This window comes from Salarias fasciatus, chromosome 16 (genome assembly GCF_902148845.1).
Source record: "Salarias fasciatus chromosome 16, fSalaFa1.1, whole genome shotgun sequence".
NCBI lineage: Eukaryota > Metazoa > Chordata > Actinopteri > Blenniiformes > Blenniidae > Salarias > Salarias fasciatus.
In genome coordinates, this window is record NC_043760.1 from 28,778,060 (window position 1) to 28,797,012 (window position 18,953).

General features: G+C 48.4%; 3 protein-coding genes across 3 annotated transcripts; all 3 read left to right on the forward strand.

Annotated features, from left to right (window-relative positions):
* Positions 1–22: 22 nt before the first annotated feature.
* ift88 (intraflagellar transport 88 homolog) lies at positions 23–16,769 on the forward strand. Its single transcript, XM_030112077.1, has 25 exons — positions 23–136; positions 6,029–6,132; positions 6,385–6,447; positions 6,547–6,606; positions 6,761–6,808; positions 6,937–7,000; positions 7,193–7,262; positions 7,593–7,683; positions 7,793–7,897; positions 8,222–8,324; positions 8,455–8,801; positions 8,910–8,980; positions 9,070–9,156; positions 9,603–9,702; positions 10,579–10,665; positions 10,755–10,941; positions 11,349–11,457; positions 11,534–11,684; positions 11,759–11,874; positions 12,688–12,740; positions 12,840–12,905; positions 12,974–13,080; positions 13,814–13,886; positions 15,616–15,723; positions 16,057–16,769. Exons 2-25 carry the CDS (start codon positions 6,052–6,054, stop codon positions 16,176–16,178), a joined length of 2,469 nt encoding a protein of 822 aa, XP_029967937.1. The 5' UTR covers positions 23–136; positions 6,029–6,051; the 3' UTR covers positions 16,179–16,769.
* On the forward strand, positions 447–3,385 carry LOC115402716 (THAP domain-containing protein 6-like). Its single transcript, XM_030111240.1, has 5 exons — positions 447–527; positions 771–963; positions 1,332–1,451; positions 2,723–2,933; positions 3,378–3,385. The coding sequence occupies exons 1-5, from the start codon at positions 448–450 to the stop codon at positions 3,383–3,385; spliced, it is 612 nt and encodes a 203-aa protein (XP_029967100.1). The 5' UTR covers position 447.
* Positions 16,770–17,348: 579 nt separating the features above from the next.
* Positions 17,349–18,722, forward strand: LOC115403354 (interleukin-17D-like). The gene is made up of 2 exons (XM_030112220.1): positions 17,349–18,019; positions 18,182–18,722. The coding sequence occupies exons 1-2, from the start codon at positions 17,706–17,708 to the stop codon at positions 18,501–18,503; spliced, it is 636 nt and encodes a 211-aa protein (XP_029968080.1). The 5' UTR covers positions 17,349–17,705; the 3' UTR covers positions 18,504–18,722.
* The last annotated feature ends 231 nt before the right edge of the window (positions 18,723–18,953 follow it).

The following is an 18,953-nucleotide window of genomic DNA, read 5'->3' on the forward strand; positions in this document are numbered from 1 at the left end:
TACGAAATATTTCAATAATAATATCAGACAGTTCATCTTTACATCAGGTCTTTGATCCACAGACAGCTGCGGACTGGAGCCAACGTGCCGACGCAGCGGCCAACTTGGAGAGGAGGTCCACCCTACACAGCACAGGGTGGGCGGATCGATCCAAATATCGATAGTATCGATACCAAAGTTAGTATTGGTATCGGATCGATACCAGCACGTTGAGATCGATTCTTTCTTTTCTTTTTCTTCTTCTTCTTCTTCTTCTTCTTCTTCTTCTTCTTCTTCTTCTTCTTCTTCTTCTTCTTCTTCTTCTTCTTCTTCTTCTTCTTCTTCTTTTTTTCTGCTCTGGCAGAGTTAGCGCCATAGACATATACACTAGACCCCTCACGACTGGCCTGTACGTACGTCAGTCTGTCCGCCATCTTGGGACTGGCATTTCTGAGCAATTCAGGAACGATGCCGCATCACTGCTCGGCTTGGGGTTGTACAAACCGACAAAATAAAGACTGTAAACTGCGTGGAATTACCTTCCACAGGTAAGAGAAAGTGTGTTTGTTGTTGTGTTTAGCTCACATAATATTTGCTTTGGAGATAGCATTTTTTACACGGTTCCACTTGACTTATTTATTCCGTTGCTAAAGCTATGCTAACCCGCGGTTTAAACTAACGGATTCTATTTATGTTACAGTGCTTGGAGTATTACATTTTGAAATAAATTATTTGCTTTCAATGAAATGGTCATATATGACGGCTATTTAATCACTTTTTCGCATTTGAAGGTTTCCCACCAACAAATTTGTGAGGAAGCAGTGGGAAGCAGCTCTCCGGAGAGAGGCTTTCATTGCGACTTCGTACTCGAGGCTCTGCAGCGAGCACTTTGAGGAGAAGGACTTCGACAGGACAGGTCAGACTGTCCGGATCAGGGATGGAGTATTACCATCTGTATTCAACTTCCCAGCTCATCTCAAAAGAGTAAGTGCATCACTAGGTGATGAAGTTAAAACAAGACCACACTGTTTTGAGAATTATTTTGTGTGAATGTTGGTGGTGGTCAGGAGGGCTGATGACGCGAATTAGAAGCTTCCCTTCTGTCAGTCTGCCCCAGGGCAGCTGTCGCTACAATAGTAGTTTACCACCACCAAGTATGGGGTGAATGAATAATGCACATTGTAAAAAGCGTCTTTGAGCAAGCGTCTTGAGTGTATGGAAAAGTGATATATAAAATCAATGCATTGTTATTAGTATTTTGTTAAGCCATTTGATCAACTCTTAAGAATTAGTTCTATGACATTGTGTTGTAACTAGATACAGCTTTCCAAGTGTGATTGCTTTCATTTCAGACCGTGGCAACCAGGACAAGCTGGACATCACAGCAGGCAGCCACTGCAACACTTCAGAACCAATTAGTGGAGTGTTCTCCACCTGTTGCCGAAGGAGAACCTCAGCCCGACCCCAGTCTGGTGAGTAGAAACTATTGTGTCTGGCTGGGCTTCAAACAGCTGTGAGCAACATGTCACAAATCACTCCTTTTAGACATGTGCACATGTGGCACTGAGTAATTTCAGAGGAACCAAAAGTGTTTTTATAGAGCTAACTGATAGAAAAGGACTTGAATAAAAATAAAACATCCTGCCCCCCCCCCATTAACTCCCCAAAAAATATGAATTAATGGAACCAGTCAAAAGGACTCAAAACATGAACAAATTATTATGCGCCGTCACAGAAACGTTATTGTTATATTCTGTCGCTGATGTTTCAGGTAAGGAAAATTGGAACCATAACTATAAGTAAATAAAAGTAAAATAACATGATCAAGCCTTTGATTGTGACTGAGATCTGAAATTGTTAGGATCGTGATTGTGAATATAAATGAGTGAGCCCGTAGTAAACAGTTAACAGCTCCAACCGGCACCATATCACCAGCAATATTGCAAAGAAACTGTCTTCTGAAGGGGTTTAGATTGGCAACTGTGGGCAGGGAGGAGGGCTCCAGCTGATGACTGGGTTGTAAGGAGGTGGAGCTTTACGTGAATGAATGAATAAAGGGACAAACGATAACATTCATAAGGCCCGCCCCCATTGCAGGTCTAACCAATAGTACTGTAGTTTCCAGTGGGTTGAGTGAATACGGCTGAAGATGATTTGTCTAACGATCTGTTACATTGTAAGAAGAATGAGTCAAATTGAAAACATGATCTCAGTTGTCGATTTCATTATTATTATTTTGAACATAGAGAAGGACAGAGACAACAATAAATATTAGTTATTAAAATACAGTTCTAGGTTAAGTTTAAAAAGGTGAAACAGTTCATTGGGGAATAAGTTAGGTTAAAAAGAAATTCATTGATTGTAAATACCTTTTTTTGTAAATTGTTCACTGGATGTATTGTTGTATGATCATATGCTCGTAATTTGAATGTTCTTGATGTATATAAGCATTAATATGTGTTTTGAGGAGCCTGTGGTCACTGTAGAGTGAGCCGTCAGCTGCGCCGCCACAGAAATGTTATTATTATATTCTGGCGCTGTTGTTTCAGGGAAAATAAATTTGTGTTACACCAAAGATCGACTCCATCGGTTTTTAAAAGTGTAACACACAAGCATTGTATTATATGCTATATTATATATATGGATTCGGATTGCAGATCAGTTGATTGCATGTTGCACAAGCAATAAATTAATGTGATAACACAGGACTCTGAACATGTAAATACTTTTTTTTTTCCACTAGGACCACTCCTATGCACTACCCACATGTCCTGGTGCTTTGAAAGCCAGACTCAGCAAAGCCATGGCCAAGGTAGAAAGTCTGGAAAGAGAAAAGAGGAACGCCAGAGATCGAGAACGGAGGGCAAAGAGCACAGTGTGTGGTCTTCTGGAGGAACTGAGAGCAAAAAACCTAATAAATGAAGAGCTGAAAGAGAAGCTGGACTTGTACTCAGGTAAAATTACTACAAAATTTTTGAAAAGATTTCACAAATAAAATGTAAAACATTTCCATCTGTGTTTGAAGTTCCTAGTTTTTATTTTGACGGGCGCTTGCTTTTTTGTCTGTGGTAATTCAATTTCAGATCTTCCGGTTCAGCTACTGTCAAAACAGAGCCAGGAATACACTAAAGATCAGAGGGAGTTTGCCCTCACTCTCCACCTACATGGCCCTAAAGCATACACATATCTGCGGGAGTCCCTTCACTTGAATCTCCCACATCCACATACATTGCAAAGGTATTTATGTCATTTTTAACTCTACTGTCTATACAAGCAGTGTATATAATTTTATTGGTATATGAAATTACTAGATGAAAGAAGGACTTAGCCACACATCAATATGGATCCTGGAAATTCTGATTGAGCATTCACACTAATTCCTTTTTTGTTTCACCAAGGTGGATGAGTTCTGTGGATGCCAAACCGGGCCTTAATAAAATGATGCTGGACATGTTAAGAAAGAAGCAGGAGGAGGATCCCACTAAATATGGACGTGTGTGTCTCATGTTGGACTCCATGTCTATAAGAAAACATGTCCAGTATGATCCTCATAGACAGAAAATGTCTGGCTTTGTTGATATGGGGGATGGAGTGAATGAGACAGATGTTGCTACCGAGGCTCTGGTTTTCATGGTGGTAGGCTTACAAGGCCACTGGAAGGCCCCAGTTGCCTATTACTTGACCCATTCTTTGTCACCTGTGACCCAGAAGGTACTGCTTGTTCATGCATTGGAAGAACTACATGAGGCTGGCATTCAAGTGGTGTGTGTCACTATGGACGGGCACGCTTCAAATATCAATATGTGCAACCAACTTGGGTGCCAGCTAAAGGCCAACTCCACTGAGCCCTTACAGACATTTTTTCTGCATCCAGCTACTGGAGAAAGGGTGTATGTAATGTTGGATGCCTGCCACATGTTAAAACTGACACGCAACATGATGCAAGCTTACAGCCCAATAATGAGCAGCACTGGCCAGATCGACTGGGGGTACATTGTTCAACTGAACAATGTTCAAGCCAAAGAAGGACTACATGCTGCGAATAAAGTGACGGACAAACATGTAAACTTTGACTCCCAGAAGATGAAGGTGTCCCTGGCTGCTCAGACACTGAGTCGCTCTGTGACAGCAGCTTTACGCACACTGAGGGACATATATGTCTATGGTTAGCGCAGCCTCTCTGTCGGACCTTAGCTCACTGGCTACACATAGCTGCTGTGGTAACACCACCAATCTGCACAAACATTTAAAGCGATACTTCAACATTTTGGCAAATTGGCCCATTTAGCGCAATTCCTTAGTCATTTCGAACAGCATACTTACTTTATTTGTGAGGGTGAGCTGTTGTTTATTCAGAGGCGAGTCGGGGAAGGTTTTCGGGACGGACACAATGGAAGTGGATGGTATTTTTGTTCCCCCTCGTCAAACTCATCAAATACAAAATCCAACAACCCCAAAACACTCTGTTGGACACGTTATAATGCACACATTATACTTATTATGGGAGCTACTTTACAGCGTCAGACAGAGTTACTGCTACCTGTGATGTATGTAAAATGAAAATAAAAATATAAAAAATAAAATTAAAAAAACCTAGTGAAAAGTATCGGAATCGGCATCAGCGATACTGGCCCAGTAATTACTTGGTATCGGATTGATACCAAAATTTGGCGTATGCCCACCCCTACCTGAGCACATTGAGGAATGTCATGTTTCACCATGAAAGTGATCAGAAATCGATCAGTTTTCAATTCATATTCTAGTTTGTTATAAACGTCAGATATGGAGGACACACAGACATAAATGGAACAAAATTAGCTCAAAAAGTTAAGTCTGGTTGAGGTTTTATTGAGAGAATTGGTTTCAGGGTTATTGTGCTTTATTGTTGATATTGTTTTAAGCAGGAGGTGTCAGAAAAGTTACCACAGGGATAACTGGCTTGTGGCGGCCAAGAGTTCATAGCGACGTCGCTTTTTGATCCTTGGATGTCGGCTCTTCCTCTCATTGTGAAGCAGAATTAGGATTGTTCTGCCACTAACAGGGAACGTGAGCTGGGATTAGACCGTGGTGAGACAGGTTAGTTTTACTCTACTGATGATGTGTTGTTGCAATAGTAATGACATTGTGTGATTATGTATTATGATATTTCCATTATATTCTAATTTTATCACCACTAATATACTCAGTATTGCTATTGTCATTATATTCTTGCTTTTATTTTTATTAATATTGATTTTCAACATGATAAATACCATAAACAGCTGCCTCAGACATAATATCTGTCATAAATCCATCTGCATATCTTCAACTCTGACATTATTTGACTTTGGCAACTGTGTTATTGCCTGTGTATTGCTTGTTTTGTTCTGGCCATGGCTTCCAGCATCAGTGTATCTCATCCAGATTATTCTGCTCTTTCCTTTCTTGCCAGCTTGTCCAGCATCATCATCTTTAGGTTAGGTTTAGCATCCACTGCAGTCAGCCACCTTTGGGAAAAATAAAACCTGCAATTTAAACATTTCAACCTGAAAAAAAATACTCAAAAGGAGAAAATAAAATATCTGAAAGCTCAAAATATATCAGAAAGAATAACGTGATGAATTGATCTGAGCTTTTAGATCAGCAACTCATTGTTTGTTATAAAACATACGGTAACTGGTAGGACTAAAACAATTCATGCAATTCATGTATTTTGACCAAAATAATGTTTCGAGTTAGTTATTTCACCAACAAACATATATAAAAACACGGCATCTTTTCAGAATATATTATATATATGCTTTCACCACCTTGTGAGAGCGTCGCTGCGAGGCAAGAGCAGCGAGGCGACAGCTTCTGTCTGTATCCTAGCAACGGATCGAATCCGCTTCGACCAATCCCGTCACAGCGCAACAATGATTGACGTCCTACCAGCCAATCAGATGCCGAAGCCACAACTAATTCCGCCCATGCCGTGGTGAATTGTGGGACACAAAACTGAAGCGACAACAAACTCGTTTGTCGCCCTCCGTTATCTCTGTGTTTGATTTCTAAATCCTGCTTTTCTCAGGGCGCGTTTCTGGAGTCAGGGAGATGGAGAATGTGCACCTGGCCGTGGAGGAGGACGACCTGTACTCGGGTTATAACGACTATAATCTGACGCTGGACTCTGAGGTTCGTTAGCCACTGAAGCTAGCATGCTGTTGTTTTTAATGGTGAACCATCAGTTCACAGAGCAAGGCTCCCTGCTTCATCCTCATTCACTGGCCTGACACTAGCCCTCTCTGAGTTCCCCCGGTCTGTCACAATATTTAATTCGCATGAATTGTCTTGCGTTGGTAACAGCATCTTTAAAGCTGAAGATGAAGTTTTGCTGAATTTCACTGAAAACTAAAAGTGTGTTTTTTTTTTTTGGTCCATTTAAAGGAACTGGAAAATAACGCAGGCTTCCAGCAAGCTGTGCGGACAAGTCATGGAAGAAGACCGCCGGTATGTCCCGGAGCTCCAGGGAGGCCGTGTGCAGTGAAACCAGATGCGACAGGCTGTGTGAATTAATGCTGTATAACTGTCTTACCTTGGATTGTCTAGATGACAGCCAAATTCCCCGGCACCGCCATCGGAGCTCGGCCTTTAGCTACTTCTTTTGGAGTGAGTACAATGAGAAACTCTTGTTTGAAAAATTTTTTATTCCTTGTTTTCTTTTTTTTAATGAGAAACACAAACTGCCGTTTGTGTTCGTATAAAAGTTCTGTGATAGAAAAGAGGTGAATTAAAGTTTAACCTGTGTTGTTGTTCCACCAAGTCTCGGATGGCGTCTTCCCTGGGCAGGCCGCTGACTGGAGCCGTGCAGGTGACTTCCTCTGATACGTTTGGTGTTTCTTCATCCTCTCAAACACTGGCTGTTTCTGTGTCTGTCGGGAACACCGTCAGTCTCTTCAGTGTGTTAAACAGCCATCATGATGCTTCCGTATGTGACAGGATGGAGCGGCCCGGCCGATGACTGCCGTCAGAGCCGCAGGCTACACCTCCTCCATGAGCCGCGGTCAGTGTGACGGCCTTCCTGTGTCTCAGATGAGCTGATCGTGTTTAAATAGCAGTTAGTCGTTCTGTTTGAGGGTTTCTGCCTTTTGTTTTTTGAGAGATATTTATCTGTTGTGTGTCTCTTCCTTCTGAAACCTTGGATTCTTCCATTGTGTTCCTGTAATGGTGACAGCTGACATGTCTGTTTTGTCAGGCTCTAATTTCGACCCGCTGGGACAGTCCCGAGGCCCCGCCCCTCCTCTGGAGGCCAAGAACGAGGACACGTGAGTTTCCTGTATTCAGACTGATCTGTCTCTCACCATGAGGGAAGAGACCAGAACCCAGAATGTCTGGATGAAGGCAGATGAAACAGGAAAGGACGAGAAAATAATGGTTTAATCTAAATTATAAAATGGTGGGAAACAGTTTTGATTATTTTTTTCTGGAAATCTCTCTCTTCCGTCGCTCTCCTGACTTGGTGCTCATGCCGAAGTTCTCTGACTTTAGATTAATCCCAGATGAGGTGTGCTGCTGTTGCTTCTTTGTTTATTTTGCAGTTAAGGAGAAAATCCTGCGCATTTATTCAATAAGTGTTCATTGCTGACGTGTTGCAGGCCTGAAGAGAAGATCAAGATCCTGGAGAAGAAAGTGAACGACCTGATAGAGGAGAGCTGCATGGCTCACAGCGCGGGAGCCTCCCAGCTGGTCAGCACACTGCCAGAAGTCCTGAGCGTTTCCTCCAGAGCTTAACTGCCTTCTCAGGAAGCTCTGTTGAACAGGTGAAGTGTTGTGTCTTCGTGCTGTGTGTCTGCAGGCCCTGGAAAAAGCCAAAGAGGCCGGGAGGAAGGAGCGAGCGCTGGCCAGGCAGCGGGAGCAGGCCGGCAACACGGAGCAGATCTGTCTGGATCTCACTTACTCAGTACGTCGCTCGTCTGGGTGCTGGTTCAGAGGCGTGTCGGTGTGTTTGTGTTATTTCCCCGTCGTTCGCTTCGACCCGTGGAGGCAGATAGGCGTCTCCTTCTCTCCTGCTCTAAAAACAAAACAGTGTTCTATCGTTGCTCTTGATCCGGAGGTGTTGACTGGCTCAAGAGATGTTATTGTTGGTTTTTTCTTCTCTCATTCACAATGAAGAGAAAAGAAAAGAATGAAGTCTTGAGGCCAGCAGGATGCAGGTTTGGCGTCTGAAGCAGCAGACGTTACACACTCCTTCATGAAAGACTCTTTTCCTCCCACTCCTCACCAGGTTTTGCTGAACCTCGCCAACCAGTATGCAAACAACGAGATGTTCCCCGAGGCTCTGAACAGCTACCAGGTCATCGTCAGGAACAAGATGTTCAGCAATGCAGGTGAGCAGGACACACACCCTCACACTCCTCACACAGGCGTTTCCGTCAATGCTCCCCTCAAAACACTTCAGCATCGAACACTCGGCGATGTGTGTCTGATGTTGGAGTTTCATCCTGTGTGTGTTTCAAGGTCGCCTGAAGGTCAACATGGCGAACATCTACTTCAAGCAGAAGAACTACCCTAAAGCCATCAAGTTCTACCGCATGGCTCTGGACCAGATCTCCAACGCCCACAAGGAGGTCCGGATCAAGATCATGCAGAACATCGGCGTGGTCTTCGTGCGGATGGGCCAGTACTCGGACGCCATCACGTCCTTCGAGCACATCATGAGCGAGAGTCCCAACATCAGGACGGGCTTCAACCTGATCCTCTGCTACTTCGCCGTCGGGGACAGAGAGCGGATGAAGAAGGCCTTCCAGAAGCTCATCTCCGTTCCTCTGGGCGTCGACGACGAGGACAAGTACCTCCCGTCTACCGTCAGTGTCCAGGAGCTCCGAGCCTCGTTCACTTCATGTTTTTCTGTCTTGCGCTCCTCCCGGCTGCCGCGCGTCGCTAACGGCGACTTGAACCTTGTTCCCCTTCAGGACGACTCCAGCGCCAACATGGTGGTTGAGGCCATCAAGAACGACAAGCTCCACCAGATGGAGAGAGACCTGTAAGGACCGCCTGTCCCTTCAGACACTGCCTCACGCTCCTGAGCCCTGACCTCTGACCCCTTCTCTGCTGGGTCGTCTTGCCATGCAGGAAACTCCTGGCTGAGAAGTACATCATGACCGCCGCCAAGCTCATTGCTCCGGCCATCGAGACTTCCTTTGCCACCGGATTCGACTGGTTTGTTGCTTTTTTTTTTTAACTTCTCTCCTAATAAATTGTGCAGTGCTGTTTATTTCAGGGGTGTCAAACATACGGCTAAAACTGGAATCCTCCGACGCCGCTGCTGTGAGGGACGGTGAACCAGCGGCCAGGGCCAGTTTGGAGAAACGTGTTTTCTGGTGTTTCAGTGTGTTCGGCGTCATTACAGTCGGCTCCGTGCTGAGGTGGCAGTAATTTCCATCCTAATGATTCAGTTTGGGAGAAACCGCAGCTTTGTAGCAAAGACAGACTTTCTAAAAGTAAAGCTTGGTTCTGTTTCACTGCTGCGGCCCGGTCACGGCCCCGAGTGGCCTCTCGGCTAAAATGATAGATTTCAGTTTATCACGGATGTTTTTCCATTATTTTCAGCGTGGCGCTGCGGCGTTTCCGTCCAGCTGCTTTCAGATCTCCTGCTGTTCTCTCAGGTGCGTCGACATGGTGAAGAGCTCTCAGTACGTCGAGCTGGCCAACGACCTGGAGATCAATAAAGCCATCACCTACCTGAGACAGAGGGACTTTAACCAGGTGAGAGAGGCGCTCGGCGGCGGAGGGAGGAGCTGCTGCAGGTCGTCCTGCTCCATGTCCATCCTGTGGACGTCTCTGCTGTCTGCTCTGTAGCACAATCCTGAATGTAAAATGGTCACATGCATGTTTTCCCTTCCTCTGTAAGTGTTTTACCCATGATGCTCAGCGTTTTAATCAGACTCAGCATTTCTCACCGCCTCCATTCTCTCCTGCTTTTGTCTTTGTTGTCGTTTCCGTCCCGTCTGCATGCCTCAGGTTGAGGTACGTGTGTCTTCATGCTCACTTTTCGATTCTTGCTTTCTCTCATGAAGCCTGATGCTGAGGCCGTATTCAGTCAGTTTGAACCCCACCGGAGGGATGTTGGTGCAGAGCGGTTCTCCCTGTAGCGTCTGAGGAGGGACGATAGAAACAGCCGCGGCGGACACACCGCTTTAGCCACACCCACTGTAGCCACATGCTAATGCCCAGAGCAGCGCCTGTTTTAACGCCCTTAAAGAGAGCCTCCATCTGAAGTTGATATTTGTGCTTCCTTTTTATAAAAACCTCTCTGTAGCAGTGAGTTAAGTTGCAGGCTGCCGTGTGTGAGCAGCTTTGTTCTGTTTACATTTTATTCTGTTTGCTGGTCAGAAATTCACATATTTGTTAAATTGGCTTCATATTTTGAAGCGGTTTCTTTGCTGATCTTCATCTTTTTGTCTTTGGCCCAGTGTGGTGTCTCAGGGATTTCCGTCTCAGCATAGAGTGTTTTTATTTTGAAAGAAATGTTTTTTCTGTTCCTTCCTCCCTCCTGGGAAAACGACCTTGTCCCCGAGTGAAGTTGTGTTCCCAGAATTCCGTGGGGCGTTAAACTGAGGGTTTCTCATGATGTGTGATCAGGCGGTGGAAACTCTGAAGACGTTTGAGAAGAAGGACAGCAGAGTGAAGAGCGCTGCCGCCACCAACCTGTCCTTCCTCTATTTCCTGGTGAGACAAGCCTGAGAGGCTGCAGGATGTGGAGAAGCCTCACTGCTTCTCGGTACGTCTCCTCTAACCTTTCCTCTCTCTGCGCTCAGGAGAAAGACTACGAGCAGGCCGACCGCTACGCTGACCTGGCCATGAACGCCGATCGATACAACCCGGCAGCCCTCATCAACAAGGGCAACACGGTGTTCGTGAAGAACGACCAGGAGAAGGCCGCCGAGTTCTACAAGGAGGCTCTGAGGAACGACTCCTGCTGCACCGAGGCGCTCTACAACCTGGGTAACGGCGCCGCTCTCACGGGACGGCCACGGGAACGGCAGATAGTTTCTGTGAAGATAAGGGGCTGGAAGAGCTTCTGTCAGGTCGGCTGCTGGACGCAGAGAACGTTCCTTGTTCATGATCAGGGACAAAAGCTGTAAATCCCATGATGATTATTGATCCAAAGTGTTTTGAAGCTTCAGTTGTCGTGATCAGAGTCAGGCTGAGGGGCTCAGTCAGGAGGAGAGGAAAGCTTTTCCTGATGAAATGAGATGAAGCTGGTTCTCATTAGAACAGGAACATTTTGACCTGGAAAACCAAGCTGAGCTCAGCGAGAGTGTGTTTGTTCCACGCCTCCTCAGACTGCAGCTGAACGAGCAGTGTGTGTGTGTGTGTTTGTGTGTGTGTGTGTCTGGAACCGGTTCCAGGTCTGGCTTACAAGCGGCAGAACCGCCTGGAGGAGGCTCTGGACTGCTTCCTGAAGCTCCACGCCATCCTGAGGAACAGCGCTCAGGTCATGTACCAGCTGGCCAGCCTGTATCCTTCCCGTCACCATGGTAACCGGGCATGGTTCACCGCTTCAGGCCGCTGACCTTTGACACCTGGCTCTCAGCTACGAGCTGCTGGAGGACCCTCAGCAAGCCATCGACTGGCTGATGAAGGTCATCAGTGTGACCCCCACCGACCCCCACCTGCTGGCCAAGCTGGGAGAGCTGCACGACGGGGAGGGGGACAAGTCCCAGGCCTTCCAGTACTACTATGAGGTAAGAGGAACCGCCGGAGGCCCCGGGCTCGCCGGAGGCCCCAGAGGCCCCGGGCTCACGGCGCCGCTCCGCAGTCCTTCAGGTATTTCCCCTCCAACATCGACGTCATCGAGTGGCTCGGCGCCTACTACATCGAGACGCAGTTCTGCGAGAAGGCCATCCAGTACTTCGAGAGAGCCACGCTCATCCAGTGAGTGAGAACACACACTCCGCTTCACCCCCGATGCACGCTGGATGCGGTCCGGCCGCGGTCCGGCTCCGGTCCAGCTGCGGAGCCTCTGCGGAGCTCCGGTCTCTTTCCGCAAAGATCCTATTTTTCCGCATGCTGGAGCCCTACCGCGTCAATTCAGACGGAAGCAAGTCGGGTGCCCGGAAGGAAACGCGATACGTGTTCCAAAATAAGTCACTTCAAAATAAAATATGTGTCGTGTTTTTGCCTTAATATTCTATTTTTTTACTTCTTCTGGCAGAATACAGAACAAACAACGTGATGTAGTCATTATACGCATTAGAAGAATGAACTGTTTTGCATTTCGTCACTGCTGAGAAGCCAAATGACTCCAAAATGGCTCAAAACAGCTCTGTGACCGGAGCAGCTCCGTGTTGCCAGATTCGGCGGTTTTGTTCCAAATCAAGCGTCTTTTTTGAACACGTTGGACGGGTTGATGAAATGATTATGTGTTTATGACGTGTTTTTTATCATACAAATACGGTTTTCACGTGCATTTTCATCCGAGACGGCGGTTTGGCTGCTTTCTATTGAGTAAAACGGGTTTCAAATTGTCTACGGGGGATAACGACAGATCTGGCAACCTCCTCCGGCTTGAATGCGGAGACACCGCAGGCGGTGTGAATCACAGCGCTCCGGTGTACCGGGCCGGAGCCGGACCGGAGCCGTTCCGTAGCCGAACTGCATCCAGTGTGCATCGGGGGTCAGCCAGGGAGGGAGTGCGTCACTTCCTGTCCGCTTGCCGCTGCTGAGAGTGTGTGTTGTGCTCCTCAGGCCCAGCCAGGTGAAGTGGCAGCTGGTGGTGGCGAGCTGCTACAGGAGAAGCGGTGAGAAGGATGAAAAACAGAAATATAGATTCATAAAAGCCGACTTAATGTTCAGACATTCCTTCTTCTTCTTCTTCTTCTTCTTCTTCTTCTTCACAGGAAACTACCAGAAAGCCTTGGAGACCTATAAAGACATTCACCGCAAGTTCCCGGAGAACGTGGAATGTAAGTTACTGTTTGTTTCACACGTCTGACTGGGAGCAGGCGGTGCTGACGGTGTGTCTCTGCCTCAGGCCTGCGCTTCCTGGTGCGGCTGTGCACCGACATGGGGCTGCAGGAGGTCCAGGACTACGCCACCAGGCTGAAGAAGGTGGAGAAGATGAGGGAGATCAGGGAGCAGGTATCCTGCAGGACTCCCACAGTCACATGTCTGCTGCGGTTGTCAGTGTTTTCAAGATGCTAAATGAGAAGAATTCCTCTGAGATTCCAACTCAAACTGAGAGTGAAATATTAAAAAAAAAGAAAAACATTGAAATGGAAAAACTTGACGTCAGTGTAGTGAGAAGCTGCATCAAAAGTAAGAAGTACTGAAGCCAGGTATCTGCTGCTCTCCAGCCCTGTCTGGAACCAGCTCAGTGGTTTAAACCTTCAGATGGATGATCCTCACTCCTCACAGCTGTTGAATAACCAGATGCTGCCGCTCTGATCAGTTCTGTTAACTGCTTCACTGTGAAACGTACAGGAGCCTTACCGACAGGAAGACTCTGAACATAAACACCGTTTCCAGAATGATCTGATGTTCACTGAGTCGCTTTAGAACGTTTCACCTGTTAAAACGCTGTAAACGTGGCATATTTATCTGATTTATTGATTCATCTCCCGTCCAGATCCGATCCACTGATTCTGAACTGACAGGTTCTCATTAACTCTTTAGTTTTCTCTACTTGTCTTATTTTCTATTTTCATTTCCTTTTTGTTTGTTGGTCTGATTTGCACCGTCCCTCCTCTCCTGCAGTCAGGGTTTATTTCTGCTAAATCTGTATAAAGTTCTCATTTTCTGCACATGAGGAAAAGCAAACATTTCAGCGTGGCTACTCCAGACTCAGGCCTCACCCTGCGCCCTTCTGCTTCAGAGAGTCAAGTCTGGCCGGGAGGGCAGCGCCAGAGGGCGGCGGGACGGCCGGGAGGGCAGCGCAGGGAGCGCCGGTGAGTTCCCCGTCACCGAGAAGCCTCCGAACGCCGCCGCGCTTTAATCCAAGCTCCAACACGGTCAATGCTGACAAACTGGGATCAGTGAAAGCCTTGGGCCCTCTGGGGCCACCGAGGAGCTCCTGGACCTCGTGTTGATGGGAGTTTTCCTCATGGCCTTCTCTTCGTCTCATGTGTTCTGCTCTGCAAATGACCAGACAGCTCCACACCTCTGCCCCCCCCCCAGACTCCTCCCTGCCAGCCCTTCCTCCAGCCTTCCAGTAGAAAACCCCTCCAGCTCATATTTATCACTTCGTAAATAACCAGGACTCTCTCCCTCTTGTCTCTTGTGGCGCAGAGGAAGTCAAACCAGGTGAGGGCGGAGGTTCTAAACACTCACTGCTCTCTCCTGCTGCTGTCCCGGGATGTAACCCGTCTTTCTGTTGTCCTCTGGTGTTTCCTGTCCCCTGTCCGTCTGCTCCGTGGCCCTCAGTGTCTCAGCCTGAATCCAAGCCGTTCAGTCCCCCGCTGGACTCAGGCAGAGGTACGTGAGACTGACCGCAGTGAGGGGGCGGACACGCTGTTGGACTCGGACCAGGAGCTCCATGGAGAAAGCTGCAGCAGCCTGGCTGTGGTCGGAGCGTCCTGACGGGCGGCTGCGATGTCGGCCTGCGGTTGATATTTGCTCTGTGGCTGAGGGGGGGGGTGAGAGCGGCTGACCTCTCGTGCACCTGAGAGTTTTCCATCCCTTCTGGAAAGTCTGCATATTTGCAGCGTGAGCAGTCCGGGACAGGCCGTGCACATTTGCAGCTCCTGTGAGGGTTTTCTCTCACGCTGCCCAGGAGGAGGGGAGAGTGTGTGTTCCAGTCTGCGTTTCAGTGTGAGACTTGTGGGACGCTGGAATATCGGGCCTCCTTCCTGTTTTCCAGCTCTCTTCTGCCGTCGCTCTCCGTCCACGGCTACCTGGCGGCCAGATGTCGGCCGCCGCCGCGGCGTTAGGCAGGTCTGTCCTTCAGTTCATGAGACGCAGCGCTCTGTCACACATGACCTGAACCGGAACACACACACACACTGCCGTTCCCTGCTGGGAATGTCCTGGGAGACAGGCTGGACTGTGGGTCTGTGGGAAATACTGGAAGCGACCATAAGTCTGGTTTCAAATAACTAAATTGAATCTCTTCAGAATGTGGCCATCATGACTCAGCAGCGCTTCAACAGATGTTTCTCTCTGTTTCTCCTTACTTACTACTTCATCTCCCTCCTCCGACCACCCACTCACACACACACACACACACAAAGGTCAATATCATGAAACACACCGTTAAAACTCACTCTGACGGCCTGGATGATGCAGTTCTAATCCTCATTCTCGTGAAATATGTATTAATGTCTTTAGATTGTGTTTTTTCCAGAGCCAATTTCATCGAACAGATGATGGTGTGAGGAGTTCAGGGGTCAAACGAAACATGCTGGAAATGAATATTCTCTCCAAGTGAATGAAACGTGCTCGGCTATGACTGAAACTGCTGCTCATGGGAGACAAACGAAGGAATAAGTTAAAAAACTCAGTCTGCTGTTTGATTGATTTCAGCATTGGGCGACATGTTTACAGAGAATGAACCGAAAAAAATGAGAGGACAGTTTCTCCAGTCAGACTAAAGCGTATCCAGTCATCAGTACCAGCACCTTGCCGTTGCCTGTGATGCTTGAAGGCTGATTGAGGCTGATCCGGCGTGTCTTCCTGCAGACAGCGGCCACAGCAGCAGCAGCACCAGAGGGGAGCGTCTGAGCGCCAGGATGAGGTCTCTTCCTGGTTCTGATGAGCCCTACGAGACCAGCAGCCCCAAGGAGCTGGGTGAGGGACTCCAGTTTCCACACGAAGCCAGTGCTGATGATGCTTTCTGTTGAGAAACGTCCATAAATCTTCCCGTGTCGCTGCTGAATTCTGCATGTTTTTCTGAACTCCCTTTGAGTAAAACGCCTCAGTGCAGCCATCAACCCTTAAATCACATTTTATCCATCGATAAACAGAAGCTGCAGTGTTCACTGTTCAATCCAGGGACTAGACTAGAGAGACGGCCGTTACCTGGTTACTGTGGACGTCAGCAGAATGACCTCCTGACACTCTCCAGAAGCTGCTGATCACCTGTGATGGTCTGGCTGTGTCTCTGCTGTCTCCGCTGTGCAGACGCCTCCTACGTGGATCCTCTGGGGCCTCAGGCGGAGAGACCGAAAACCGGAGCCAAGAAGCGCGTCGAGGACGACGACTTCGCCGACGAGGAGCTGGGAGACGACCTGCTGCCGGAGTAGCTCTTTCCACGCAGCTCCGTGAGAAGAAGACGTGAAGCGCTGGGAGGCAGGAGCCAGCGACTCGCCGCTTAACGAAAGAGCGCCGGTCAGAAGTGGCGAACTGGCAGCAGGGTCATGAAAGGTCAGGGGTCACGGAGGCAGGTCTGACAGACAAACTGCTGCAGCCACCATGTTCAGCTTTATGATGAGCTCTGCTGTCCAGCTTCAGTTTGACACTAAAATAAAGTCAGTGAGGCTCAGGTTTGAATGTGTTTACAGACCAGATCACACCCCGTTTTGGACATAATGTTCCTCGAAGAACATTTGCCTCACAGTCCCCCAGTGAATTGGACTTCATTACCAAACACACACACACACACACACACACACTGCTGTCCTGATACTTCTGAATGCTCTGTGTTTTTATGTGTGAGCCTGGGAACCTTCTGGAAAATCCATCAAACGATGCACCAATCGTGTGGAATTCATCCATCCTGACCTCTGCTCTGGAACCGTGACTCATTCCACATATCGACATGAGAACGGTGTAGAGTGGTGTTTATAGTTTTCTTTGTATCTTTTGTGGTCAAATGTCTAATTAAAATAATTATTTCTGCATTTAAATGGCAAACCGAGTTTCATTTTTGAGCAGAAGATCATCTGAAGAAGCCTTTTCTAAACAGCAGAGTTATGACTGTGACCTTTTCCTCGAGCAGGACGCCAGACTATATTCAGAGTTTCCTGCAGAAACAACTGCACTGAATTAATCTTGGACCGTCTGATGATCGTTTTATTTCATCTGAAGCTAATAAATCTCTCCTCACAACAAGATGTAATGGCGTGGATCCGCAGTGGGGTCACTGAAAAGAAATGTACTAATAATAGCAGTGACATGTGATTTGTGTTTGTTTTGTTAACTCGACTTGATAGTTTCTCTATGAAACCAGAGCTGAAGTGACGCTTTTCTCTGTGCTGACTGCAGAGAGTCTGGTGTGAAGCCAGGATCCAGAACCAGAGAACCCTGTGCCAACAGGGTGGACCCGCACGCACGTCAGGAGCTGGGAGGATGAGGAGAGGGGTGGGAGGATGAAGAGAGGGGTGGGAGGATGAAGACAGGACCAGATCTCTCAGAGCGCCAGTGTGGTTCATGTTCAGACGTCTGCGTAAAGCGCGCACGAATCCGCCGGATTTTACGCAACAAACAATTAAAACGCGCGGGAGAGAAAGCACCACTGGCCGCTACAAGACAGGAAATAACATTTTCTGATTCTGAGAGGATTATTGTCCCTGGAGAGGACAGTGGACGTGTGGCACCAACATGTTCCCGCGGTTCACCTGGCAGCGCGCCCGCGGCTCGGTTCCATCGTCCGGACACTGGACCTTCTGCGCGCTGCTGGACTGACAGGACGCAGTTTTCTGGATTATAACGCGACGCTGAAGCGTCCAGATTATTAAGGAGACGTGCTTTATTCTCTGCAGCGACTTTTGAGAGGAGAACAGACCGAACGCTGTGCGCTACATTGCGCAGTTTGGCACAGCGGCGCAGCGATGCCACATCAGATCACCCTCCTCCTCCTGCTGCTGCTGCACGTGGCTCTGATGCTGCACAGCCTGCCGGCAGAAGCGGTGCGCGTCCGCAAGAAGGTCCCCAGGACCCGGTCCTGCCTGGACCTGCCGGAGGAGATCCTGGAGCAGATGTTCGGGCGCCTCTCGGTGGGCGTGATGAGCGCCTTTCACCACGCGCTGCAGCTGGAGCCGCGGGACAAACTCAACCTGACCTGCCCGACGGCGGCACGAGACGCGGCCGACGGCAAGGCCCGCCTGCCCGTCAACCTGCTCAGCATCTCCCCTTGGGCCTACAGGTGAGTGTCACCTGCAGATCCCCGCAGGTCCCTGCAGGAGGCGCCAGACCCCCTGCAGCCCCCAAGTTTTCTCTTGAAACGTCGTCGTGTAAACGGGTCTCCAGTCTGACTGGAAGAAGTGTGAAGTTCAGGATTATGATGAGGATAAATGTGTGGTTCCAGGATCTCCTACGACCCGGCCCGGTACCCCCGCTACATCCCGGAGGCCTACTGCCTGTGCCAGGGCTGCCTGGCCGGGCCGCACGGCGAGGACCGCCGGCGGCTCCGCAGCACGCCGGTCTTCGCTCCCTCCGTCGTCCTGAGGAGGACCGGCTCCTGCGCCGGGGGCCGACACTCCTACGCCGAGGTCTACGTCTCCATCCCGGTGGGGTGCACCTGCGTGCCGCGGCTGGAGAAGGACCCGGACGGCCGGGCCGCCAACCAGAGCCTGGACCGGGCGCCGCCCAAGGCCGGGAGGCTTCTGTCCGGGGGGAAGAAAGTATGAAGCCCTGCTCCAGCGCCGCTCCGCCCGCCTTCTCCGGACGTGAAGGACTGGAATACAACATGCTGCTTGGAGGATCTGCATGTTCTTCCTGTTTGTTTCCTTCCACAGCCCAAAAACAGGCTTGAGGTTAAACTGCTGAGCTCCGGATCCAAGTTCCACAAATCAGTACAGGGTTGGTTTCATGGGTTGTGAGAGGATGAAAGTCATTTTTCCTTTATTATGAAACTGTCTGAAGCTGTTTGGTCAGGAAGACACGGTTCGTCAGGATTCAGCACCGACATGAAATAAAGTGGTGAAAATGATGGAACTGGACCAACTGTCCCTGAACATGAAGATCTGTCCTGATGCGTCGTGTTCATTAAATGATCAATCTTTCTTCAGTGAAGCAAATTTTATTTTAGTATATTAAACATTTGGGAGGGTTTCAGCTTTCACAGGAGACATTTCTAA